General features: G+C 37.6%; 2 protein-coding genes across 2 annotated transcripts in view; both read right to left on the reverse strand.

Annotated features, from left to right (window-relative positions):
* Positions 1–643: 643 nt before the first annotated feature.
* LOC109419854 (uncharacterized) overlaps positions 644–23,484 on the reverse strand; it is a 53,352-nt gene continuing 30,511 nt past the window's right edge. Inside the window, exons 8-13 of the mRNA XM_029853685.2 lie at positions 7,683–7,869; positions 7,131–7,615; positions 1,797–1,840; positions 1,575–1,599; positions 1,351–1,504; positions 644–1,284 (exon numbers count right to left, since the gene is read on the reverse strand). Of these exons, the coding sequence (XP_029709545.2) occupies positions 779–1,284; positions 1,351–1,504; positions 1,575–1,599; positions 1,797–1,840; positions 7,131–7,615; positions 7,683–7,869 (1,401 nt within the window). The 3' untranslated portion in view covers positions 644–778. The remainder of the gene's footprint in view (positions 1,285–1,350; positions 1,505–1,574; positions 1,600–1,796; positions 1,841–7,130; positions 7,616–7,682; positions 7,870–23,484) is intronic.
* Positions 6,984–23,484, reverse strand: part of LOC109420716 (larval cuticle protein LCP-30-like) — a 28,888-nt gene continuing 12,387 nt past the window's right edge. Inside the window, exon 3 of the mRNA XM_062850270.1 lies at positions 6,984–7,615. Within this exon, the coding sequence (XP_062706254.1) occupies positions 7,098–7,615 (518 nt within the window). The 3' untranslated portion in view covers positions 6,984–7,097. The remainder of the gene's footprint in view (positions 7,616–23,484) is intronic.

Raw genomic sequence — 23,484 nt, forward strand, 5'->3', positions numbered from 1 at the left:
AATTTTTAAAACAATATATCACTTTTTTGTGTATCCATTTCGTTCATCTGGGAAAATTATTGAAAGATTCAAAAAATATATAGTACGGTTGAAAACGGTACTGACTCATCTTGCCCCCTGACCCATCTTGCCCCCACATACCATACATATGTATATTCTGCTGACGATTCATATACCGCGCATGGTTTTATCGGACTTACCGGAAGTATCCGTTTCGATGAGAACTTGTTAATGTATTTAATATTCAGAATGATTGGATCTATTAAAATTTATGGTTAGATAGATGAAGGCTGTAGATTTTTTCAACACAAATTCACAGGTGTTCTCCCATCGATGACAAGAATACCTGAATACAAAACTTAAAAGTTACAACAAAATACCATAGGTCAAAATGCAAATGGTCGAAAGGAAAAAGGTAAAAAATCATTCATTTGAATGTAATTTCTTCGTCTTAAAAAAATATACATTCCACCCTTTGTTTTTTTCTATTTTATCTCTTCGGCTTTTTTCTTCCAAGCTTTCATCAAAAACTAACAAATCACAATGAATATCTACGATTTTCATGACAGCAGATCAATACCTACCATAGTACCTCTACTTAAAGTTTTTTTTCAATGGATTGTGATATTTGCTGATTTCATACTTTTCATTTACATTTTTCATTATTCTTGTATTACGTTATCGATTCCAATTATACAATTTACATTCCTCGCTTCTCAATCAGGTCACAATTTACACTCTAATGAACACTACGCGTTGTCTTTCGTAATTTTCCCGCTTAGATCAGTCCTTGGGATTTCAGTGATTCCAGGATTTCCTGTGGGATTGGTGGTGGGGTTGGCAGATGATCACCAACGGGCTGGAATCCGTTCTCATCGGCGACGTAGTCGACACGGTATTTGACACCATCATCAGCAACGAATTCGTAGTATCCCTTGACACGCATAGCCGAGCTGTCTCCGAGGTTCTCAACGCGTCCAGTTTCGGAGAATTCGATGTCGTTGTCGCTCAGCACCTTGTAGAAGTAGGATCCATCTTCATTCAACTCACGGGTATCTTCCTTGACTCCGACGTTCTGACCGTTGCTGGAACCGCTGCCGAAGCCGCTCTTCTTGGGGCTAGCAGAACCGAAACCAGATCCGAATCCGGCTCCGAATCCAGGATTGGCGGCAGCAACGAAGACTGGGGCAGGGGCGGGAGCTACTGGAGCAATGACTGGGGCAGCGACTGGAGCAACGAAGGCACCGCTTGAAGCGCCACCGAAACGGCTACCGGCACCAGATCCTGAAATACATCACCGTGTTCAACAATCCGTTTCTAACACACTTGACTCTTCAAAGCCGCGCTTACCACCAGCACCGAACTTATCCGGAGTTCCGCGGTACTGTCCGTTGTTATCTGGACGCCACTTGCCGTCATCGAACTTGGAAGCGTACACTTCTGGGTAGTAGCGACCATCGTTGACGTTCTGAGCGAGGGCACAGCCCACGGTCATGATCGATAGCTGCAAGTTCACAAACCAAATTAATTCACACTTAAACCCTTCACCCTCTGTCACGACAATCGATTCTCACCACAATCAAGCACTTCATTTTGATTCTCCTCACAAAAAAACCCTTCAACACTTAACACTGGAGACGATGGACTGCTCTTGATCGAGGCAGGTGAAATGATGTGATGAACTGGAAAAGTGCTCTACTTTATATACGCTTCTATGATGGGCTAGAATGCCCGATGGTTTCTTCAGGAGAAAAAGCTTCTAATTTGTTTGGTAACGGTGTGAATTTCAAACAAACCTCACACACCAACCCGCGATACCACCTCCTCCGATCCGGTTCGACTAGAGACATTTAGCCGAGGGAAAGAGAAAAAATCTATCCATTTTGCTGCAAATCACCCCAAAAAAAACAGGAATCTAGATTATGCGCGCGCTAACGACACACCACGCAGCCCCAGCGCCGGCAGACGGTCCTAAATGTGTAGCGATCGTGCGAATCTTCTTCGCTGATTTGTGGGTTCGAAATTCGGCGCGCGGAAAGTGACGGCTGCGCTGTGCGTGAACTGAACTAATTTGCATTGATGGGCGGTTTGGGGTGGACGATCTTTTTGTTTCGCTTTCAAAGGGGGGCCAAAGAATCCGGAAAGTCTGTGTTTCTGTCGCGTTTGGCGTTGGAAGCAGATGATAAAGCACGACATGATGGTTTTGGCAGGTTTTTCGATGGTGTCCTTTTAGTAGCGCGATTAACGCTAATCAGTCGTTGTCTACACTTGGAGGGTTGAGGATGAAGCTGCGAAAGAACTTGATTTTCTGGAAGCTGGAAGATGAGCTATTTTTGGAAGACCGCTTCCAATTTTAGTCATTTTATTACCTGGTTCTTGAAACACACATTTGAATTCCTGCTTGTGTCCGGGATCTTCAGATTGCAAATGTCATTGATTTACTTGGTTTGTGGTTTCAACGTGCTGGTCACATAATATTTGTTAGTACCTACAAGTGGTGTGTTTAGCATACAATTTAAATAAGATGGCTATGAAAGTGCACAAATTAACAAACTATGCTGAGAAGCTGTATGCTAAAACTGCTCAAAATAAATTGATCGAGACCTATTCACAAGTGAATAACTTTCAGATCAATATGTATCAAAAAAGTTTAACAATTGCACATGTTATCATGTATAGTATCGTGCTGGAAAAATAGATTTTGCAGATGTTTGTTTATTTCTGTGGTTATTTTATTCTGAGTCAGTTAGCCTATAGAGGTTAAGGCTATGGATCGCCAATCCGTAGACGGCGGGTTCGATTCCCGTTCCGGTCGGGAAGTTTTTCTCGACTCCCTGGGCATAGTGTATCATTCCCCTTGCCTAACAATATACAAATTCATGCAATGGCAGGTAAAAAAGCCCTTCAATTAATAACTGTAGAAATGCTCAAAGAACACTAAGTTGAAGAGAGACAGGCCAAGTTTCATTGGAAACGTAGAGCCGCAAAGAAGAAGAAGAACCCCTTCCCCCACAGCAGTGGGCATGCGTGGTTTTACCGCTGCAGGTCCTTTTGGACCTGTGGAATCCCAGGAATTTTTCGCAGTTTCTCAACAAATTTGTTTCAGAACTCCTCCAGAATTTGAGGGATTTCCAGAGACTTTTTGATGAGATTCTTCCGAGGATTTATTTAGGATTCTTTCAGAAATTCCCTCTGGGGTTCTTCCAGGAGATTTCTAAAGAGGCTCTGTCTCCAGGAAGTACTAACGGGATTCTTTAAGAGATTCTTTCCAGTTGCACTTGACTAATGCCTTCTGAGAATTCCTGGATTTAAAAAAAACTTCCGAATTTTCTCTAGAAATTAATTTTGAGATCCCTCCAAAATTACTCCTTCTATGATCACCCCAGCAATTTTTCCTGACATTTTTCCTAGAATTCTTCCGTGGTTTCTCCACATTTTTTTCTACGATCCCTCTAGAATTTCCTTCTGTGATTCCTAAGGGAGCTGAATCTGAGATTCTTTTTGGAATCCCCTTTGAAGTTCCCTTTAAGGTCTTTCCAGGAGTTTTTTCTGAGATTTCTAGCAGATTCCATCTCATGAACTCCTTCCTGGAATCCTTTTAAGATTCCTCCAAACGATGTCTTTCTAGATTTCTCATGGAGTTCTGGGAATCCTCCAGGAATTCCATCCGCTTCTGAGGAAAACCAGATGGAATTTGCTGCAGTATTTCCTCAAGGAAATCGTGTAAGAACTTCACGAGGAATTCTGTAAACAAAAACTGCAGGAGAAATTTTTCAAAATACTCCGCAATAAAATCCTGAAAGATTCTCTCATTGGAAATTCTTAAGAATTCCAGAATAAACATTCAGGGAAATTCCTGAAGGAAACTAGAAAAGAGTTCCTCCTAGAAAGAGCTCCTGAAGGAATCCTGGAAGCAGTTTCTGAAATAATTGTAGAAGAACTTCCCGGAATATATTTCAAGAGGAATCCCAGAAAGAGTACCAAAAGGGATCCCGGAAGAAGTTTACGAAGAAATCCACGAAGTAGTTCCTGAAGGCACTCCAGAGCCAATGTCTGACAGAAGCCCAGAAAAAAATCTCTGATAGAGCTTCCGAAGGAATCCCGGAAGAAATTTCCGAAAAAATCCTGGAAAAAATGACCTGAAGAACCTTAGAAGTAGTTTCTGTAGGACTCCCGGAAGAAATTCCTGTTGGAATTTCCGCAACAATCCTGGAAGGAATACTTCAAGCAATCCCAGAAGTACTCCCTGAAAGAATCTCAGAAGGAGCTCCTGGGAAAAATCCTGAAGAAGTTCTTGTAGGATACCTAGAACGATCTCAGACGATCTCAGAAAGAATTCCTGAAGAAATCCCAGAAGGAACTCAGTAAGTAATCTCACATAGAATTCCTGGAAGGAATCCTGGACAGAATTGTGGGAGGAGTTTCTGAAAGAATCTCAGAACGTACTCTCGAAGAGCTCCCGAGAGAACTCTGGGAGAAATCCCGGATAAAATTGCTTGAATTCCCACGAATACCGAAAGGAAGTAAAAAAACACTGTTGCAGACATTAAAAAAAACTTTTGGGAGAATCTGGGATAATATACCTGGAAGATGATGAAGTTAAGGAACTCCTGAAGTAACCTCAGAAGGTATTTCATAAGAAATCCCAGAAAAATATCCAGAACAATCGCGGGAGTTTTTCCTGGAAGAATTCTGACAAGAGTTTTTAAAGGAATCACAGCCTCAATCTCTTAAGGAATTTCAAAGGAAACTCCTGGAAGAACCCAAGAGAATCATCAAGAACTCCCTGGGAATCTCACATAGGTAAAACTCCTGGAGAAATCATGCCATAAATTTGTGAAGAAACCTCAAAAGATTCAATGGAGGAATCTTGGATGGAAACCCTGTGGAATCCATAAAGGACCTCTTGGAGGGGTGCCACGGTGCCATTATCAAGTCATATAGGGTAGGGCGGGGCAAGATGAGCACCCTAAGGATCACGTTGAGTTTATTGAAAGTTAACACAATTTCTCAAAGTACCTCTAAGTAGTTCTTTTCTATATCATGTTTTCTATCCTCCATAAACATGGGAGGGTTCAAAATTTACAATAAGGGTTATTTATTTGACTAAAAGCGCTAAAAATTGGCAGCTGCACTTACACTTTGTACAACGCCCAAATGTATTCTATTCTAATTCTACTATATCGAGTTGGTTGCCTTTACGCTGCTGTCACTTTTCTACCCTATCCACGGTAGAATGACGAGCACGATGATGTTGACGGGTGGCTTTTGTTCTTTTCCAGTTCAATTGGGGTTGCATTAAGAGCTGCCGTTGGCCTATATCCCAGGTTCATTAGAGCAAGTGCTCTCGGGGTGAAGAGCAACTGACAAAAAATTGCAAGTGCCGGGGCTAGGATCGGACCCATGACCATCCATTTATGAAGTGAACGACCACTACGCCACGGGCCCCCTATATTAAATGGTAATTTTTCACAAAATTGGCCATAACTCAGGAACGAAAAAAACAATTCATTCCAAAAATTTCAGCGATCACAGCTCATAAAATTACCTTCTCAATTTTTTTTTTAATTTTCCTCGAGTTTGGGCATAGTTTTCTGATTTTTCTTTATGAATTTTCTTAACTGTGGAAAATTTTGTGGAAAACTTTTTTTTTACTTCATAATTTTTTGGATTTCTGAGAAAATTTGCGTTCATTTTCATTAAAACTTTGTTTCTACGATGCTTCGTTCATGAGTTATGATTTTTCAAAAACAATGCTTAAATGGCACATTTGGACATTTTCCAACAAAATTGGCCATAACTCATAAACGAAAAAAAAAAAATGTGCATTCCAAAAGTTTCAGCGATTAAAGCTTATAAAATAACCTTCCCAAAAACAAGCTTTCTATTTGATGAAAACATGCGCGAAATGATGCGATTTGCTTTCGACAACGAATACGTTTTCACCCCTCCTAGCTTTATTCAATCAACCTCCCATACGACTAGCAAACGAACGGACTCAACACTGATGAGCATAGTTGACTCTTCCTTTTCGCCGTTGAGCCGTTGCGTTCTAGCCAAGCATCTCTTTTCATCGCTTTCGATGCTTTTCGACAGCTTATCGCGAAGCATCGTTGGCTGGAAGCTTTATTAGTATGGTATCGGTACATGCGAATGTTGCTTCTGTGTGCGTCTCGAGCGTTCGTGCCGTAGCTTCGCAAACCAACCTATTCGGTATGGTTCGGCTGTTCGGGCGAGCGTGTGGCGGCACAGTCAGATGTGTGCAAAATCGTTTGTGATTTACATCATGTTCGTTTTGCCACCTCTTTGCTGCTGGTCATCGCTGATCAGTGCACAGTTCAATCGCACGCGATAAATATACAGTTGATGAGTTGTGATGAGCACTAGTGAGGTGACAATTTGCATCATTGCCCAAAAATATTTTTTTTGAAAATTTTCCACGAGTTCGGGCATAGTATTTCCGGCTTTTCTTTACGAAGTTTCTCGACTGTGGTAAATTTTGTGGAAAACTATTTCCAGTTCACATTTTTTTTGTATTTCTGAGAAAATTTGCTTTCATTTTCTAAAAAAAACTTTGTATCTCTACGATGCTTCGTTCTTGAGTTATGATTTTTCAAAATAAGTAGTGTCAGGGGAAAACAAACAATTTCCACCTGAGTTTTCCAGAAAAATATGCGACCCTGAATTTTTCTATTTTTTTTGTTCAAATATCCATGAGCCCTGCCTGTGGAAAAAGTTTCTTGAAAATTTTAGACCCTTCGACCCAAACCCGTACGGTAATAAAAAAAAATCCCCATTTTCCAGAAGTGGAGAAAAAATACCAGTCCCTCGTCTTCCAGCTTACTAGTTTACAAGTTTATGTCCTCTAAATACTATTTACTTTACACCTTCAGGGACTGATACCACATACTTTAAGAACCTAACTTCGGTAACATTAATCTAGCCTCGGAAAGAAAATTGTAAAGACATTACTATTTTTTATAATAAATATTTCATTTATTTCTTATCATTTAGACTACAGTATATGGCACTGGAATAGACATCTATTTTGTATGGCATAAATTTAACTATACACCAAAAGTCTAATGTCTTACTCCTTAGTTCTGGCTCAGCTGCTGCAGAGCACGAACAATTTCCTCCGGGATTGGAGGTGGAGTTGGCAGATGGTCACCCTGAGCTTGGAATCCATTCTCATCAGCAACGTAATCAACTCGGTAGCGAACACCATCATCGCCGACAAATTCGTAGAATCCATTGGTACGCAGCACCTCATTATCGGATCCACGGTTTTCGATACGTCCTGTTTCGGCCACTTGAATTTGGTTCTCGGTCAAGAAGCGATAGGAGTAGCCATCTTCGTTCATCTCACGGGTATCCTCCTTGACACCGTCCGCACCGTCACGGGATGCACTGGAGCCTCCGAATCCTCTATTCTTGTTGCTGGAACCAAAAGTGGACGACGTTGGGACAAATACTGGGGCACTAGGCTGGGCGAAAACTGGAGTGAATTTCACTGGGGCGCTTTGCTGAGAGAAGACTGGAGTGAACTTCGCTGGAGCACTGGGCCTCGCTCGGTTTGCATTGGATGATGCAAAACGGGTACCAGAGCCGAATCCTGTGAAAAAATTTGATTGAATTGAGGATCATCTTTCTTCACAAAAAAAATCTGATCTGAAAATTACCACTCGATCCTCGTTGACCTCCAAAGCCACCGGATCCTCTTTGAACGAAGCCACCGGCACCGTCAGGACGATAAGAACCAGCATTATCCGGACGATACTGTCCATCGTCGAACTTGCCCCTCAGCAGCTCCGGATAGTAGCGTCCATCGTTCTGCGCCAAAGCACAGCCCAACGTCAGCACAGAGAACTACAAAGATGCAACGAAAGAGGTTCTTTGATGAGTTTCACTTGGTACAATGTTCTAGCATATCTTCAAGCACATCACTAAGTGACTTTTCAGGCCACATTTCAGAGTTCTTGGAGTAACAGTCTTTTTGTTCACTTTTCTTACCACGATTAAACACTTCATTACTGAACACTTCACGGCAGGCCTGCTGAACAGTTCGTAGAATTCTAGAGTGCACTCTTTGTTCTTCGCTGAGATCTATCTACGTTCGAAGTCGGAGGACTGATGTGATCTCTTCAGAGAATGCTCTAGTTTTTATATCCTTAAAACGACTTCCACCAAATCCCAAACTTCCATTTCTTTTTCCATTTTGGCAAAAGTACGTTCTACTGACTGTCACTGGCAAACCGTTTCCTTGGGCCAAAATACCTACCGGACAAGAAACATTTCGGAAGAAGGCTAGCCATCGCCTTTCGCCCGATGAAGAACGATGACCGCCAAAAACGCCTCACCGATCTATATCCACAAGAAGTCTATGTATGCAAATTAGCTGCGAGGAGATGACCCTAATCAAATATACGGTCCCATAAAGATACGGGCCTGGCTGTAGCAAGCAACACATTTATCGCACGGCGGAAGATGACTAGGTGTAAGCACTAAAAACCCGAACAGAGTCCAGCAATAAAATGATCGCAAATCGATATCATGATTTGTAATCAGAGCAAACTGATGTTTAAATTGGATATCAGCTTATCTTAAATCTATTTGATTTCAATTCTTCGGTTTTTGTTCATGGTCTAGGAAGGAATCTATGATGAAAGTTCGAAAATCAAAAGACCGAAGGTCAAAAGACCGATGGACCAAAGATCGAAAGGCCAAAAAAGGATGAAATAAAGAAAATTTAAACGAATATCGCTGAGTGCAGAACCAGGAATTGGCTTAAGTTAAAATACACATAAGGGAGCGTCCATAAATGACGTAGTTTTCAAGGGGAAGGGGAGAGTCTGGGATTGTGTGACGAGCCAGGTATTTGATATGGGAAAATATGCTACGAGGAGGGAGAGGGAATAAAAAATCGGCCAAAAAACGGCTACGACATTCATGGACGCTCCCTTAATATACGCAATGATGAATTATGGCTTTAGTGGTGTTTGCAATAACACTGAAAAGCAAACAGCATCCCTAAGGTGCGAGTATCGGATTTGAAACTCATTCAATTACACTAGTTTACAAAATAAAACGAAGGTGCGAGTATCGGATTTGAAACTCATTCAATTACACTAGTTTACAAAATAAAACGAAAGTCGTGAACTTCTGTCAACGACCAAAATTTTTGAAGCACAGTTTAGTACTGATTTCGAAACCGTGCTTCAAAAATTTTTAAGTACAGGGTGCGGCAGGAAAAAATGCGAAAAGTTCAAGGGACTATTACACGCTAAATATGGGATATATATGACAGTGTATCAGTCAATGTCTATGTACTAGCACTGAAAAATAAAAATGAACATATTTGATGTTTAACATGCGACAATCCCAAGTAACATTTTAGGTTTTGTTCGGCTCAACAAGAGATCTTCATGACCAATTTTATAAAACTTGCAATAAAACTGAATCATACATCAAAACCTCTTGATAACCTCTTTAAGAGTATCTTCCGGCTAAGTGGACCACTCTCGGAGAGGTTTTGCAAACCGCATTAAGAGTAGCAATAAACCCGTTTTAAAACCTAGTTAAAATATTTCCTTTTCTCGATTGTTGTTGTTTTCTTTTCAACAAAAACTATGACAGCTCAAGATGCAGTAAAGTTCAGGAGGATACATCATTTGTAAGCAGAAAGCGATTATTTCAAAGTAGTATTTTAGTAGTTATTGTGCTGGTAGGCTTATGCGCATTCAAATTTACCGTGAATATTGGGGTTGCAGAATCATAAAATTAATGCGCTTCGAAAATAGTGAATATTATCATCTTGGAATGAAATAAATCAATTTGTGAATTTAGTAAAACTATCCCGAATCACAAGAAAACTCAGCAGAGAGAGTTTATTTATGTGAGCATGTTATGAAAATGGTTGCAAACTACCAATTCATTGCTAATTTAAGCAAAATTAACTATTTTTCATTCACGTAAGCTTATTCTTCAATATGGCGACGACCATAATCAGCGAAAATAAAACGAAAGCAAGTTTACTTTTATGATGACCGCAATAAACCTAGCAGTGTCGTAGTTTCTGCTTTTCCACCAACAGATGTCGTTACTAATCGAACGGATCGCCATCTGTTGAGAGTATTAACAGTTTTATTGCGGTAATAATGATTGCCAGAAGGTTTACATATCGGAAAGTTTTGTTTACTCTTAAAATCTGTCTTTATGGATATCTTCAAGTATACTAAAAAAAACATTTTATTAGTGGTTTTCATAAAAGCAGTCATAAAACTGTGAGTTTTAATTATTGCTGTTATAAAACATTAATAAAAATCAAACAAAACCAATCAGCGATGGAATTGTTACTTGGGAATGTAAGCCTTATGTGCGGGTATCAATAAACTGCGCGCCCAATGGTCATTAAACAAAATGTCTATAACAGTAACAAAATTAGCTTAAATTCGATGAACAACCAGACCACACTGATCCAGAGCCATGTAGTTTCACATACTAGATAAAATAAGCACATATATCTGATGATACTGTGGAGAAAATTAAACATTTTGTTTTATCAGATACGAAATTTAGCGACCTGTGTGCTTTTCTGCGGTTTGAAAATTCTGATAGTCTTCAGCTTCAGGCACCGCTCTGTAAAGGTTAATGACCAAAATGGGAAAATTTTCAATTAACTTTTCAGAAAACTAGCCTATTAGACATCATGGAACGTTGAAACATAGATTTGTTAACATCAAATGGACGAAAACGAAACGAAAGTTGAAAAACACTTTCGCATTTTTTCCTGCCGCATACTGTAGAGCACTTTTTGAGTTTTAGCTCAATATCGAGTTTTACAACTTTTAAAAATATGGAATTTACTAAAATTCAAATATCTTGCGTTTTATTCAACCAATTTCAAATCTTTTTCCATAAATTAAGAGCTGAATACAATACCATTCAATCATCTGAATGCAGGTTTTGCGTCAGATTGATGAAATTCAAGATATTGACGAGTTTTAGGGACGATCTCCTTAAATTTTAGCCAAATTTCCAAAAATATATGAAGAAATGTATTTTTTTCAATAAGAAAAAAACAATCTTAAAATTCTTTCTCAACGTTAATTTGACATATCATATGTAGGCGGGTTACAGTAAAAAAATCAGCTCAATCGTAGCATTGATTACGGAGAATGAGATGTGTGAAATGAGCGACGTTACTTAAAAATAGAACAAAAATCGATTTCAAATCATCAACCTTGTATGGAAAGTCGGAGAAATTTCCGCTCTACTGTAATTTTTTTCCTTCGCGTTTTGGAACTCAGAGTATGATTCTACACCAAAAATGATCATCAGCTTACCGAGTTCAAAAATGCTGTAAACTTGTGTTATATATTTTTTGATTTATTTTATTTTTGATGAATTTTATTCTTCGCATTATTTTTTTTTACCTTCACACAATTCAATAAAGGTGAATAGTACAATTTTTTAGTGTTTTATTTTGGAGATGTTTCGGTAATTTCGTAAGGCTTTCTAATATTTCCATTGAAGTTTCCATGGAAATTTCTTTCTTTAACAATTTTACGATCATTCGTTTGAAACATAGTTCGGTGATACAATTGGATATTTCTTTCGGCATTTCAATAAAAAAAAATCTCCGCAAGTTTTGTTGAATTTTCTTACCGATTTTCCTTGGCAGCTTCTTTAAAATTTTAATTTCACAATTCCATTAACAACTAGGGTGACGATGGGTATTATCGGCAGGTTTGTTCTCTTCGTCATGGGGGGTTTTTGTCGGCCAAATTTCCTGAAATTTGGTCGTATGACTCAGCTTGGTTGGGAAGGATTCGTGGACAACTTTGAGTTCATCAGGTTTCAAAAACACCCCCATGACGAAGAGAACAAAATTGCCGAAAATACACAATTTCCCCTATTTTCCCTTCAATCACTCAACCTAATTTACAGCCCTTTTGTCCACTAGGGCACTGCGTGAGCGATTCCAATTGGAAGATGTACTTACACTTTGTACAGCGCCTAAATGCATTCTATTCTAATTATTGTACTATATCGAACTGGTTGCCGTTGCGCCGCTTTTACTTTCTACCCTATCATGGTAGAATGATGAGCACGAGGATGTTCATGTGTGGCTGTCTGTTGTTCCGTTTTCCAGTCCGATTGGGGGTTCATTATGAGTTGCCGGTTCGCCGATGTCCAAGTATCCGGGTTCGTTTGAGCCATGGGCTCAGAAGAGGGTCAGTGACAGCTGCTCTCACTGACGAGCAACTGACGAAAGTACCAGGGCTTGGATCAAACCCATGACCATCTGCTTATGAAGCAAACGTGTGACCAACTGCGTCACGGGCTCCGACCGATTACCTTAAAAAATCAGTCGGCAGTTCCATTGAATATGACTTTTACGGAATTGTTTGGAAATTTCTTTGGCTTTTTTTTTTTGAAAATCCAACGGCAATTTCCTCATTAGTTACTTCAACAACTTCCTTGGGAGTTCTTTCATCGATTCGTGTGGCAATTTTTGTAGCTATCATTTGATCATTGCTTTGGTAAATCGAATTGGTAAATTCTCAATGGGAGTCTCCTCGACAATATCTTGCATATTCCAGCAGCCATTTTTTTTATTCTGAGTTCCTCTGGAAATATCTTTAAAAATTCTTCGGCAACTTCGTAGAAAATCTCTTAACAATTCCTTCGGGTTTTCATTTTATAATTCTTAGGGAAATTCCTTTCGGGGATTTCATCGGAAATTTCCTTGAAGATTTTTCCAACAAATTCTATGGAAATGCCTTTTGCAATTACGTTTGAAATTAAACCAACAATTCTTTCGAAAATTCTGCCAGTAATCCCTTTGGAAAATTCTTCTTCAATTTTTGTTTGGAATTCCTTTAGATAGATGACCCTAAAATTTGTAGTTGCTCCTCTGCGATTCGTCAGAACTATCGAAATTACACTAGGAACCAACAAATGGAGCTTAAGAGTAGCTTCCGCTCTTAAATGTGAATTTGATGAATGAAGGAATAAATATTTAATATTTTATAACAAAAGCTGATTTAGAAACTTGTGCCGTGACGTGTTGTGACAAATCCTTCAACACTTGTTGATTAAATACACGATTAGCTTGGTTTTATAAATCATCGAAAAACTTACCGATAAAATTCCATCTTTTCTTCAGTGATGATGTGATCCTAATCGAACGCGGACATAAGCGAACCTAAAACCCTCAAATGTCGCCACCCGAAATATTTCCGACCGGCGAGCCCGAATTATCTTTTTTCACTCCTTTTCTTTAGCTATTTTTTATGATACATAAACGAACACTTCGGCAATGGTCTCGGAAATTCTTTCAGATATTACAGAAGGTTTATTACAAAAAAAAAATATCAAGCAAAAATTTCTCTGTAGATTTCTTTCAAAGGAATTACTTTGGCTATTTTATCAAGATAGTGTTCTTTGGAGCTCCAAAGAGATTTTCTTCGGAAAATTCTCTAAAAGATTCTGGCATTAGGACATGCTTGGTTTGTTCCTCCAAGAGTAATGGCTTCAGCCATTCTTTTTAGACAAATTTCTTCCAAGCTTCCCCTACATAGATTGTTTTTCGGTAATTCCTCTGTAATTGATCTCTTCGGAAATTTTTTTGAGCGGAATTCCTTCTCAGGATCCTTCATTTCTTAAAAAACCATTTAAGATTAATTCCATTTGCGATTTCTCCAAAAGGTTTTCCTTCATAGTTTGCCTTATGAAGAATCCCTGTGAATACTAATCAATTTTTTGCCTTTCTCGTACACTAAGTGTACTGGAAAGGCTATATGTTCACTCCAAAAATGAGTTTCTGATAGAAGGCCCGGAGGGTCGAGTCTTATATACCAAACAACTCAGCTCGACGAATTGAGGTTATGTATGTGTGTATGTGTACAAAAAAACTCACATCACTTTTTGGCAGTAAACCTCAACAGAGTTCATTCGACGCGGAATCTGGTCCCATTGTTTCCTATTGAAAATGATTCGGATCGGTAGAAACGGTCCGAAGTTTTGACTTTTAGGTGTTTCGGACCAGTTCCCCATGAAGGGGTCATACATAAAAATGTAACGAACACATACATGCGACACATCAAACTGCGGCATTTTCGGTTACCTGATGTGAAGATAGCAAAAATAAATCATTTCCAGACCATATCTGAACCGGTAGTGTTCCGGAACCGGTTCCGGATGTCCCCCCCAAAGTGGCCAAATATAAAAATGAACCAAATCCTTGCATGCGACATATCAAAGCGCGGCTTTTTTGATAACCTAATGAGAGGGGGCAAGAAAATAGTCTCAGACCATATCAAAACCGGTAGTGTTCTGGAACCGGAGCCGGTTCCGGGTGTCCCGCTGGAAGTGACCGTATATAAAAGTGAATAAAACTTATACATGCGGCACACAAAATCACGGCTTTTCGGACAACTTGATGATCGGTTATCAAGGAAGTAGGCTAAGACCACATTAGCGACTGCCAGTAGTGCCGAAACTAGTTCCGGGTTTCCCTCCAAAAGAGGCTATATAAAATTGAACCAAAACTATGCAAGCCACCCAGCAAAGCGCTATTTTTTTTTGATAACCTAATAAACGTTGGCTAGCAAATAGGCTCAGACTATTTAAGATACTACCGGCAATGTTCCGCAACCAGTTCCGGGTCGGAAGTGAAACCAAACCGATGCTTGGAATACCTCAAATCACGTCTTTTAGGTAACATTATGAACAGTTGCATGAAAATAGACGCAACCTATATCAGTGTGTTACGGAACCGATTCCGGGTGTCCCGCCAGAAATGGTTAGATCTAAAAGAGAATCAATACATGCGACTTATCAATGACGAATTCAGTAACATGAGAGGCGATTAGCTAGCAAAAAATCTCAGATCATATTTGGTGGTAATATATATAAGGGAACCAAACCATAGCGGCGTTTTTGATAATCTGATGAACGGTCAACAAGAATATAATCTCAGGCCACATCTAGAAATTGTAATGGCTTCCTCAAAAACCGAACGATTAACAAGAAAATAGCCTCAGATCACATTAATTTTCGGCTTGCTAGGTAACTCGATGAACAGTTGATAAGAACATAGTCTCAGATCATATTTGAGACAACCGGAATCGGTTCCAGGTGTCCCGCAGGAAGTGGTCAAACGTACAATTGATAAAAACCCATGCAAGATGCACACCAAATAGCGGAATTATAACAGTGAACAAAATAAATGTCAAAGCGATGAATCAAATGGTGGCTTTCTTGATAGCCTGTAAACGTTGAGTAAGATTATAAGTGAAGAAATGGTCAAAGTCTTCATATACACTCCCGATCAAAAGTTTGGGGTCACCCTCTCAAAAACATGTCATTTTTTTAGGACCATATCTTCGCCAATTTACGACCGATTTCAAACCCTAGGTCTCTTCAAAAGATAATAAGTCAAAGTAACTTTGAACATGATTTGGGTGAAACTTTTACAAAAATATTTGTATGTAAGCTTAACCCAAAGTTGCCAATTTTTCTAAAAAATGAACATAAACTTACGGCAGTGTCGCTGGAAATTGGATTGACAAAATATTAAGGTAAGAACGGTAATATAACCTATTTTATTTTAGCTTTCAATTGCTTTTTGCCGAAGTAAGCTAAAAAATCCAGAAAAAAAGTTATTAAGTGGATTAACTCTTGATGTCATCGGCCAAAAGTTTGGGGTCACTATCGTTAAACATGGAAAAATCATTTGTTGATATCTTTGTCATCTTTCATTTAATTTTAATTCTTCTTGGCTTATTTGAAACATAATACCTAAATGGAACTTACTGCATACACATTGAACAACACATATTTGATCAAATTTACATTCTAAAACTTAACGAAAAATTGCCTAATTTTTTTTAAATGCGGTGGAATGTATTAACATTACATACTATTTTTGTATACAAAAATCGTTGAATACGTTAAATTAAAGAAATTAAACGTAAATTTAGTTAATTATTCTAGAAATGAGCCAAATTAAATTAAAATTGAACTATCAAAGCACAATTCTTTCGTAGGTTCTTTCGGTATTTTTTTCTTATATCCAAGAGTACTTCCTTAAGGGATTTCTTCATGAGGATTTGTATTAAAGTATCTTCCATGAGGATTTATTACGAAGATTCCTAGAAGGAATTCTTTCAGGGATTCCTCCAGGAGACATTTTTAAAATTTGTTTTCCAAGAAAAGATCCCATAAACGCAAGGTACGTAGATTTTTTTAAATCGAAATATCAACGGACAAATTTCAAATAAGTTTGAATGAGGAAATTTTTGGAAGATTCTTAAGGGAGTTTTGGACGAATTTATCTGAAAGCAAATTAAATATTCGCTGATTTTTTTTACACAAATTCCTTCAACGATTTCTTTAGGGAATTTTCTTCGACGATTGTTCCTGCCACGTGAAATCCTCCAAATTTATCTGAAGATGCCTTTCGTATTTACGAACACTCCTCTAAAATTGAGTGATTGATTTGTCTTTATTTAAGAGACTTTCAGCCTTTGGTCCTCTAAAAGATTTTTTTTTTCTTTTTTTTTGGAAACAATTCCAGGAGCACTTTTTTGAAAAATCTTCCAAATGTTTGTTTTAGGGTTCCACGGGGTATGACTGGATATACGTAGAACTGGATATTTTTCGGCTTTCAGTCACAGAAAAGCGTTGATTGTTGTAGATCATTGCCAACGTTTCGATCATGTGGTTGGGATCTTCATCGAGCCCTGATGAAGGTCCCAACCATAGGATCGAAACGTTGGTGATGATCTTAAATAATCAACGCTTTTCTGTGACTGAAAGTTGACAAATATCAAGTTTTTTTTCTAAGAATTTTTATATTTCGTAAAAGACTTTTTCTGAGCTTTCTCCAATAAGTTTTGCACCAGAGAATCTTCCATAAAGATTTCGTTAGAAAATGCTACTAGAAGAAACTTGAAGATTCTTCCAGAAAACATTTAGTCGATTTTTTCCAAACAAAAATCCAAGCAGAATTTCGTCATTTTTTTTCAAAGATTTATCTTGAAGAAATATCTTGGAAGATTTCGAAAGAGATTTTTCCAACAAAAATGTATTTATGGATTACTTTGAGAATATTTTCTTCTGTGATTCTTCTTAGAAGCATTTCAAAAAAAAAAAAACTTCCTACAAAGGAAATTCTTTCGGAAATTATTCCAAGAAAAATTTCTTCAGAGATTCATCCGAGAGGATTGGGAACTTGGATCCAGATTCTGGATTCTTCCAAGAGCATTTCCGTTCGAGAATCTACAGACTGAGCAATTACTAACATGTGACAACGGACAACACTCTCCCAGAGGTCCAGTGGAGAAATTTAAACAAACTGGATCGAGAATCGAACCCACACTCCAAGGCTTTCGAAACGGCCAGATGATTGACGCACCTAACCGAATGGCCACGAAGCTCACAAATTAAAATAGCGAGGCCCACTGTGCAGATGAATTGGCATTGAAGAAAATTCAAAAATATACGGCAATCAGAATATCCACGTATGAATAGTATGATTTTCGTAATGTTTTGAATTTGATAAAGGGGGAAACGGAGAAACCGTGCAAATCTTTTCATTTTAAGAAGATTGCAAAAGGTTATTGCAACCGTAGCAAATTGCAAATGCTCCAGAGAAAAATGGAAAATTTTTCATAAAGAATGAATAAATGTACCATAAAAATGTGCAATGATGCCCATAAATAATAGAAAACGTTCCATACTTTTGAGAAAATATACCAGTAAAACATGAAATTTTCTCATTGAATGTACAATTTTACACCAATAAACAATACTGATAGGCTCCATAATAAAATACAAATGCCCCATAATAAATTTGAAATTCTCCATAAAAATGTACCCATAGACAATTAAATATTGATTCATAGAAAATGTAAATTGTATCTTAAAAATCAAAATTGCACAATAGAAAACAGATATTTGCACCATAAAATTATCAAACTGCACCACAAACAATATTAATTAGTCCATAAACAATTGAAAATTCTTCATAGCTTTGAACTTTTGCACCACTGAAGTAGTGCAATGTGAAGTAGTGTTAATTATCGAATTTGAATTATAACAATATGGACACTATGGACAATTTTCATTTTTTTATGGTGCAATTCATAGTTTACCTGGTGCAGCTTGATAACATTTATGGATCATTTATCTGTTTTCTATGGTGCAAATTTAATTTTTTATGGTGCAATTAGATATTTCTGTGCATTTAGAATATTCATTTTTCTATGGGTATAATTTTCATTTTTAATGGAGCATGAATTAGAACATTATGTAGCATTTATATTTTATTATGGTGCATTTTTGATTTATTTATGGATGCAAAGTTGCACTTCTAATGAGCCAATTTTATGTTTTACCGTACGTTTTCCAAAAAGGATGATTTTCGATTATTTAGGGGTAAAATTGCACATTTTCATGGAACGTATGTTCATTCTTTATGGTGCGCGTTTTGATTTTCTATGAAGCGTTCCTAGCTTCTTATGGGTGAAATAAATAGGGTGCCTTAAGGGAATGTATTTTGTACATATAACCGTTAGAATTGGCTACGCTTAGACCAAGCCCACGCATGGGCTCCATCAAGCGTTTTAACGTTAAGTAGAGCCGCGAACAAAGACGCGAACCGCACCGGTCGCTGCTAAGAAGGGCTCCAAAACGAAAATTTTACGTACGGTTCGTAACGGGGCTTAGTATTTAGAGACAAGCAAACTACGGTCTCTATCTGTAGGCTCGTGCGTTCTCTCGCGTTCAACTCTCTGGATAGCGCAAAGAGGAGACGAAAGAATATGAGTAGGGATTTGTTGACAATCGTTCCTGTTCAGTTCATATAGTTTGTAGAGAATGATTTTCCAGTTTTGTGTAGGTAGTTTATTTTAGTTTGTATCAAATATTGATATTTATTCTTGCTTTGAAATTTCCAACGAAATAATATCATAGATCATTACATAAAAAACATAACAATTTATCTGACATACAATAGTGATAGAGTGACAATAAAAATAATAGAATGAAACAGACAAGTTTTGATTAAGTATGTTTTGAATAAAGTTTTCCTTTCTTCGCCGATCATACATATCGAAAATGTATTGATTTTCTCCTAAAAGTAGTTACGATTGTTCTAAATTGCACCGTCAGCCGATCGTATTCAAACTTATGTTTGAAGAACTTATCTGCCGTAATTCTGCAAAGTGACGTAAGCGCCAAAGAGTAAATTTTTCAGGACGAAGCTTTTCTTGAAGTTGGATGTCTGTTGGATATGTGCACCCATTTTAAAAACCTAATCTGTACAAAACATGCGTAGTTCATGGCAAAATATGGCCAACGTTGCGTTTTTAGTGAAAATATCGTTCTGCTTGAGTTATGTTACCAACGTCACTTTGTTGTGGAATCAGCCATTTTTTTTCCACTGATTCCACAACGAAGTGACGTATGTCCATCCGATGCATCTGAGTAAGCGGGAATTTGACACTGGATAGTTTTTCGCTATCAGTCAAACATTGACTTCCCTTTTGGTATTTCTTACAACATATTCGACTGATCAAAAGGATCTGCACTGCGATTTCTGTAATTTGGGCAGTCGGTGGTCAACACGGATGGATCTTGGGAAGCAGCTCAGTGGGGATGTTATTATTACAACGCGCTGCGCGGACGGTTTGAGCCTCAGGGCTGCGGCTTGGGCTGCCCGGACGTGCTGAGCCTCAACCGGGCTCCAGGGTTCTATTCCTTTGTAACGATATTGCTTCTCACTGGTCACCCTTCTGAGCCACGGTACGAAGCAGTGGACAGCACGCTATAATAACGACATTGATATATCTATTACATCAACAATATAATCGTCTCAATATCAGTTTCAATGGAAATTTCCTATTTTGTGGGTGTGCCGAAATATCCAGAAACCATTAATTAAACGCTTTGGATCATGGAATGGACATGGAATACCATTCTCTTGTCATTAATTTCTTCTTTCGAAAAAAAGTTGAAGTTGCAACCAAATGTTTACTTCTGTGTATATTCCAAATGGTCACTTCTACGGATGTTCCAGAGAACACCCTAGTGGCCAGATTGCATCTAAAAGAATCTTGGTAAAGATCGAGCTACGAAACATCGTAATGCCACTAAAGCAGGATCTTTTTCTCGTCACCACAACATTTGAGTTCGCAAGGATTGCACATACGTCATATTGTTGTGGAAATGGCGCTTACGTCACTTTGTTTTATTGACTTTATAAGGTCATTTGAGGTTATTTATTTGAATTTATTATATTATTAGAAAGAGTTTTCTAGTCTTTATCGATTAAGCAAATAAAATGAAAATCAAAATTTTGGCGCTTACGTCACTTTGCAGAATTACGGCAGTTATATTGAATAGTGATTCAGTTCAGTTACTTTGATACATGTATCATATCTCTGATACGCTGCAATCATCAATATTGACAAGGACTGTAATTGAGCATGGTCTTACACACGGAGCCGCCTAACTACCCAAATTTGAGCTCTTTTGACGCAACCTCATAGTTTGGCCCAATAACTCAAATTTGAGTAAAAAGATTAAACTCACACTAGGTAGTTTGCCTTTGACTCCAGCAAAAAATATACTTAAGAGCAGATAAATTCAACCCAAACATAAGTTTTTTAAACCCAATTTTGACAAAAACGGCATTTACCCAAAATTGGCATATTGGGCCAAAGTACCCCAAGTGGGTCGATGCAGTTCGCTTTGTTTTTGACAACATCGGTGGGAGAAAAAGAGAAATCAACCTAATTTTTGGTAGAAAGTTTACACGATATACTTACTTTTTAGTAAAATAAACTAAAAAATAGATAGTTTTAGTTGTTCGTGCACAATTACTTTCCAGGGTGCTTCCTCGTACTGGATTAGATTGGATAAAAGTAGTTCCGATTGTTTAGAGATACTTATGGGTATGGATTCATTCAAAATTTGAATATTTAATATTACGTAACACAAGATTTTGCAATTTTAGATCGCCTCCCTCCCCAAACGTAACAACTTTTGTATGTGAAATATCGAAATTTTATGTGAAACGTAACACAGCGCTAGACCAACTCCCCCTCCCACAATTCGTTTGCGTAATTGAATGAATCCTATGTAACTCAATCCAGAAATCACAGAAAAACTGCAGATATTTTTTGTAAGAAAATTTAAATCATACCGATATAAATCTAGACTGTTGGAAGACAGTTTTTACTATGACCAAGAATGTTTACCTACGCGAAGTTGTAAAGGAGACAATTACATTATAAATGTATTTTAAACACATATCCAGAAAATTATAAAGTAATTGGAAGAGATGTTATTACGTAATAATTACCATAATATAAAAAAATGCTCAAAAGCTCAAACTCAGATATATTATTTGCGGGCTGATAAATATCTTGCGAGAAAGGCAACATGGATATTGAAGATATAAACAAAAACCAACCTACAAGCCGAACATTAAGTCACAATCATATTATTAGGTTAAAAAAACTTGAATTCCGGGATGAAATCCAATAACACATTCTTGAGAAAATGTTATCTTTAAACATAACAAATAACAGTTCTGACTTATATCCAAAACGCTCTCCTTCAAAAAACAAGATACTGCTCAGATTATTTGCCAGAATAAGATTTGCAATGTTACAGTGCAAAAACCGATGATACGGATGGAATAGAGGCCACCGGTGCGCAAAGGCGACCAATAATTATTTTACTCACATGGAAACGAACGACCGGTGCGAAAATGGATGGGTAACGGAATTAAAAATCGTTAACGACGTGCTGTTTCGTGTGTAGTATGGAGCCCACGCGTGGGCTTGGTCTTAGACCAAGCCCACCCATGGGCTTCATACTACACACGCAACAGCACGTCGTTAACGATTTTTAGTTTCGTTATCCACCCATTTTCGCACCGGTCGTTCGTTTCCATGTGAGTAAAATAATGATCGGTCGTCTTTGCGCACCGGTAGTCTCTATTCTATCCGTACCATCGGTTTTTTGCACTTCTGTAAATCATCGCAATATTTTGTGTATTTCTATGGTGTTATTGCAAATCTTATTCAGTATAATAATCTGTGGTCATATTTTGAAAGAAGGGGTTTTGGATAAGATTGAAAACTGTTAGTAAAAAATGAACTCAAATAAATAATTCCCTTGGAGATTTGTACCAGTTTTGGTGCGTTTAAAGATATCATTTTCTCAATAATGTATGATTGTATTTACTCCCGGAATTCAAGCAATCTTATTTTTAAATTATATGTTTGTTGCTTACTGTATGACTTGTAGGTTGAATTTTTATCTAAAATAATATCCATCTCTTCAATATCCATGTTGCCTTTCTCGCAAGAAATTTATCTGATTTTGAGATTATGAGCATCTTTTTCAATAATTAGGTTTATTGAATAATTACATTATTGTCTCCTTTACAACTTCGCGTAGGTCAAGATTCTTGCATCCTGGTCATAGTAGAAGCTGTCTTCTAACAGTCTGCGATAAGTTTGCGCAACCTTTTTTCATTAAAGTGTATTTTAACATCAGCTAATTCTATACTCAGTCACAACCTTTTAGTTACAAAGCATCAATCGGAAATCTTAATATATATTGCGATCTTTTGGATGCTGGTATATGAATATTTTGTTGGAAGCAGATTCTATGCGCTTGAAGTAGACTACGTATTTGTCAAAGTACATAATGAGCACACTCTCCTTTTTGGCACTTCATTCAACAATTGTTGTATTTTAACATCCAACACCTTGCTTTTTCTATAATGAGGAACCTACAATATGGCAGTCATGCACACCGCATATTTAAATTGATGAAACTTGGCAGCTCGACTTCATTTTTTAAGATTTTTATCGGTATGATTTAAGTTTGTTTTTACAAAAAAAAAACTGTTGTGTTTCTATGATATCTGAGTTGAGTTAGATACAGTCAAAGCATCTTTTGCAATCGTGTTACTTTTCTTGTCAATACTGTTGCTTGCCGCATATTAGAGATATGACACATGCACCAAAGCGGAAAGACACATTTACGCGCAAAGATGATTCTTCGAAATACTTGGAGTACAGAATATTTAATTTCGGCAAGGTACTTCTTGAATTTACAGGGGAGGAAGGATGCGTGGACATATTGTACCAAACGATTCAGATTACATGTTGATGAATATGTTTTGAATATATGAAAATGTGTATAATAGTGCTATGAATAAATGTATAATATTGGAAAGATCTCCCCAATTGTTGGGTTGTTTTTATAGATCTAATGTCGAATCTCCTATTCTGTATGATCGGTGTTATTCACATGGGGTCTTCGCAGATTTTTTTTCTGCTTTGCCCTATTGTTTCTACAAGGGTGAAGTTACTCATTTCGCACACTTTCTTCCTAATGTCTCGTTTATTTAATTTATATTTTTCAATTTATACTTTTAACTTTTAATGTAAC

This window comes from Aedes albopictus, chromosome 2 (genome assembly GCF_035046485.1).
Source record: "Aedes albopictus strain Foshan chromosome 2, AalbF5, whole genome shotgun sequence".
Lineage (NCBI taxonomy): Eukaryota > Metazoa > Arthropoda > Insecta > Diptera > Culicidae > Aedes > Aedes albopictus.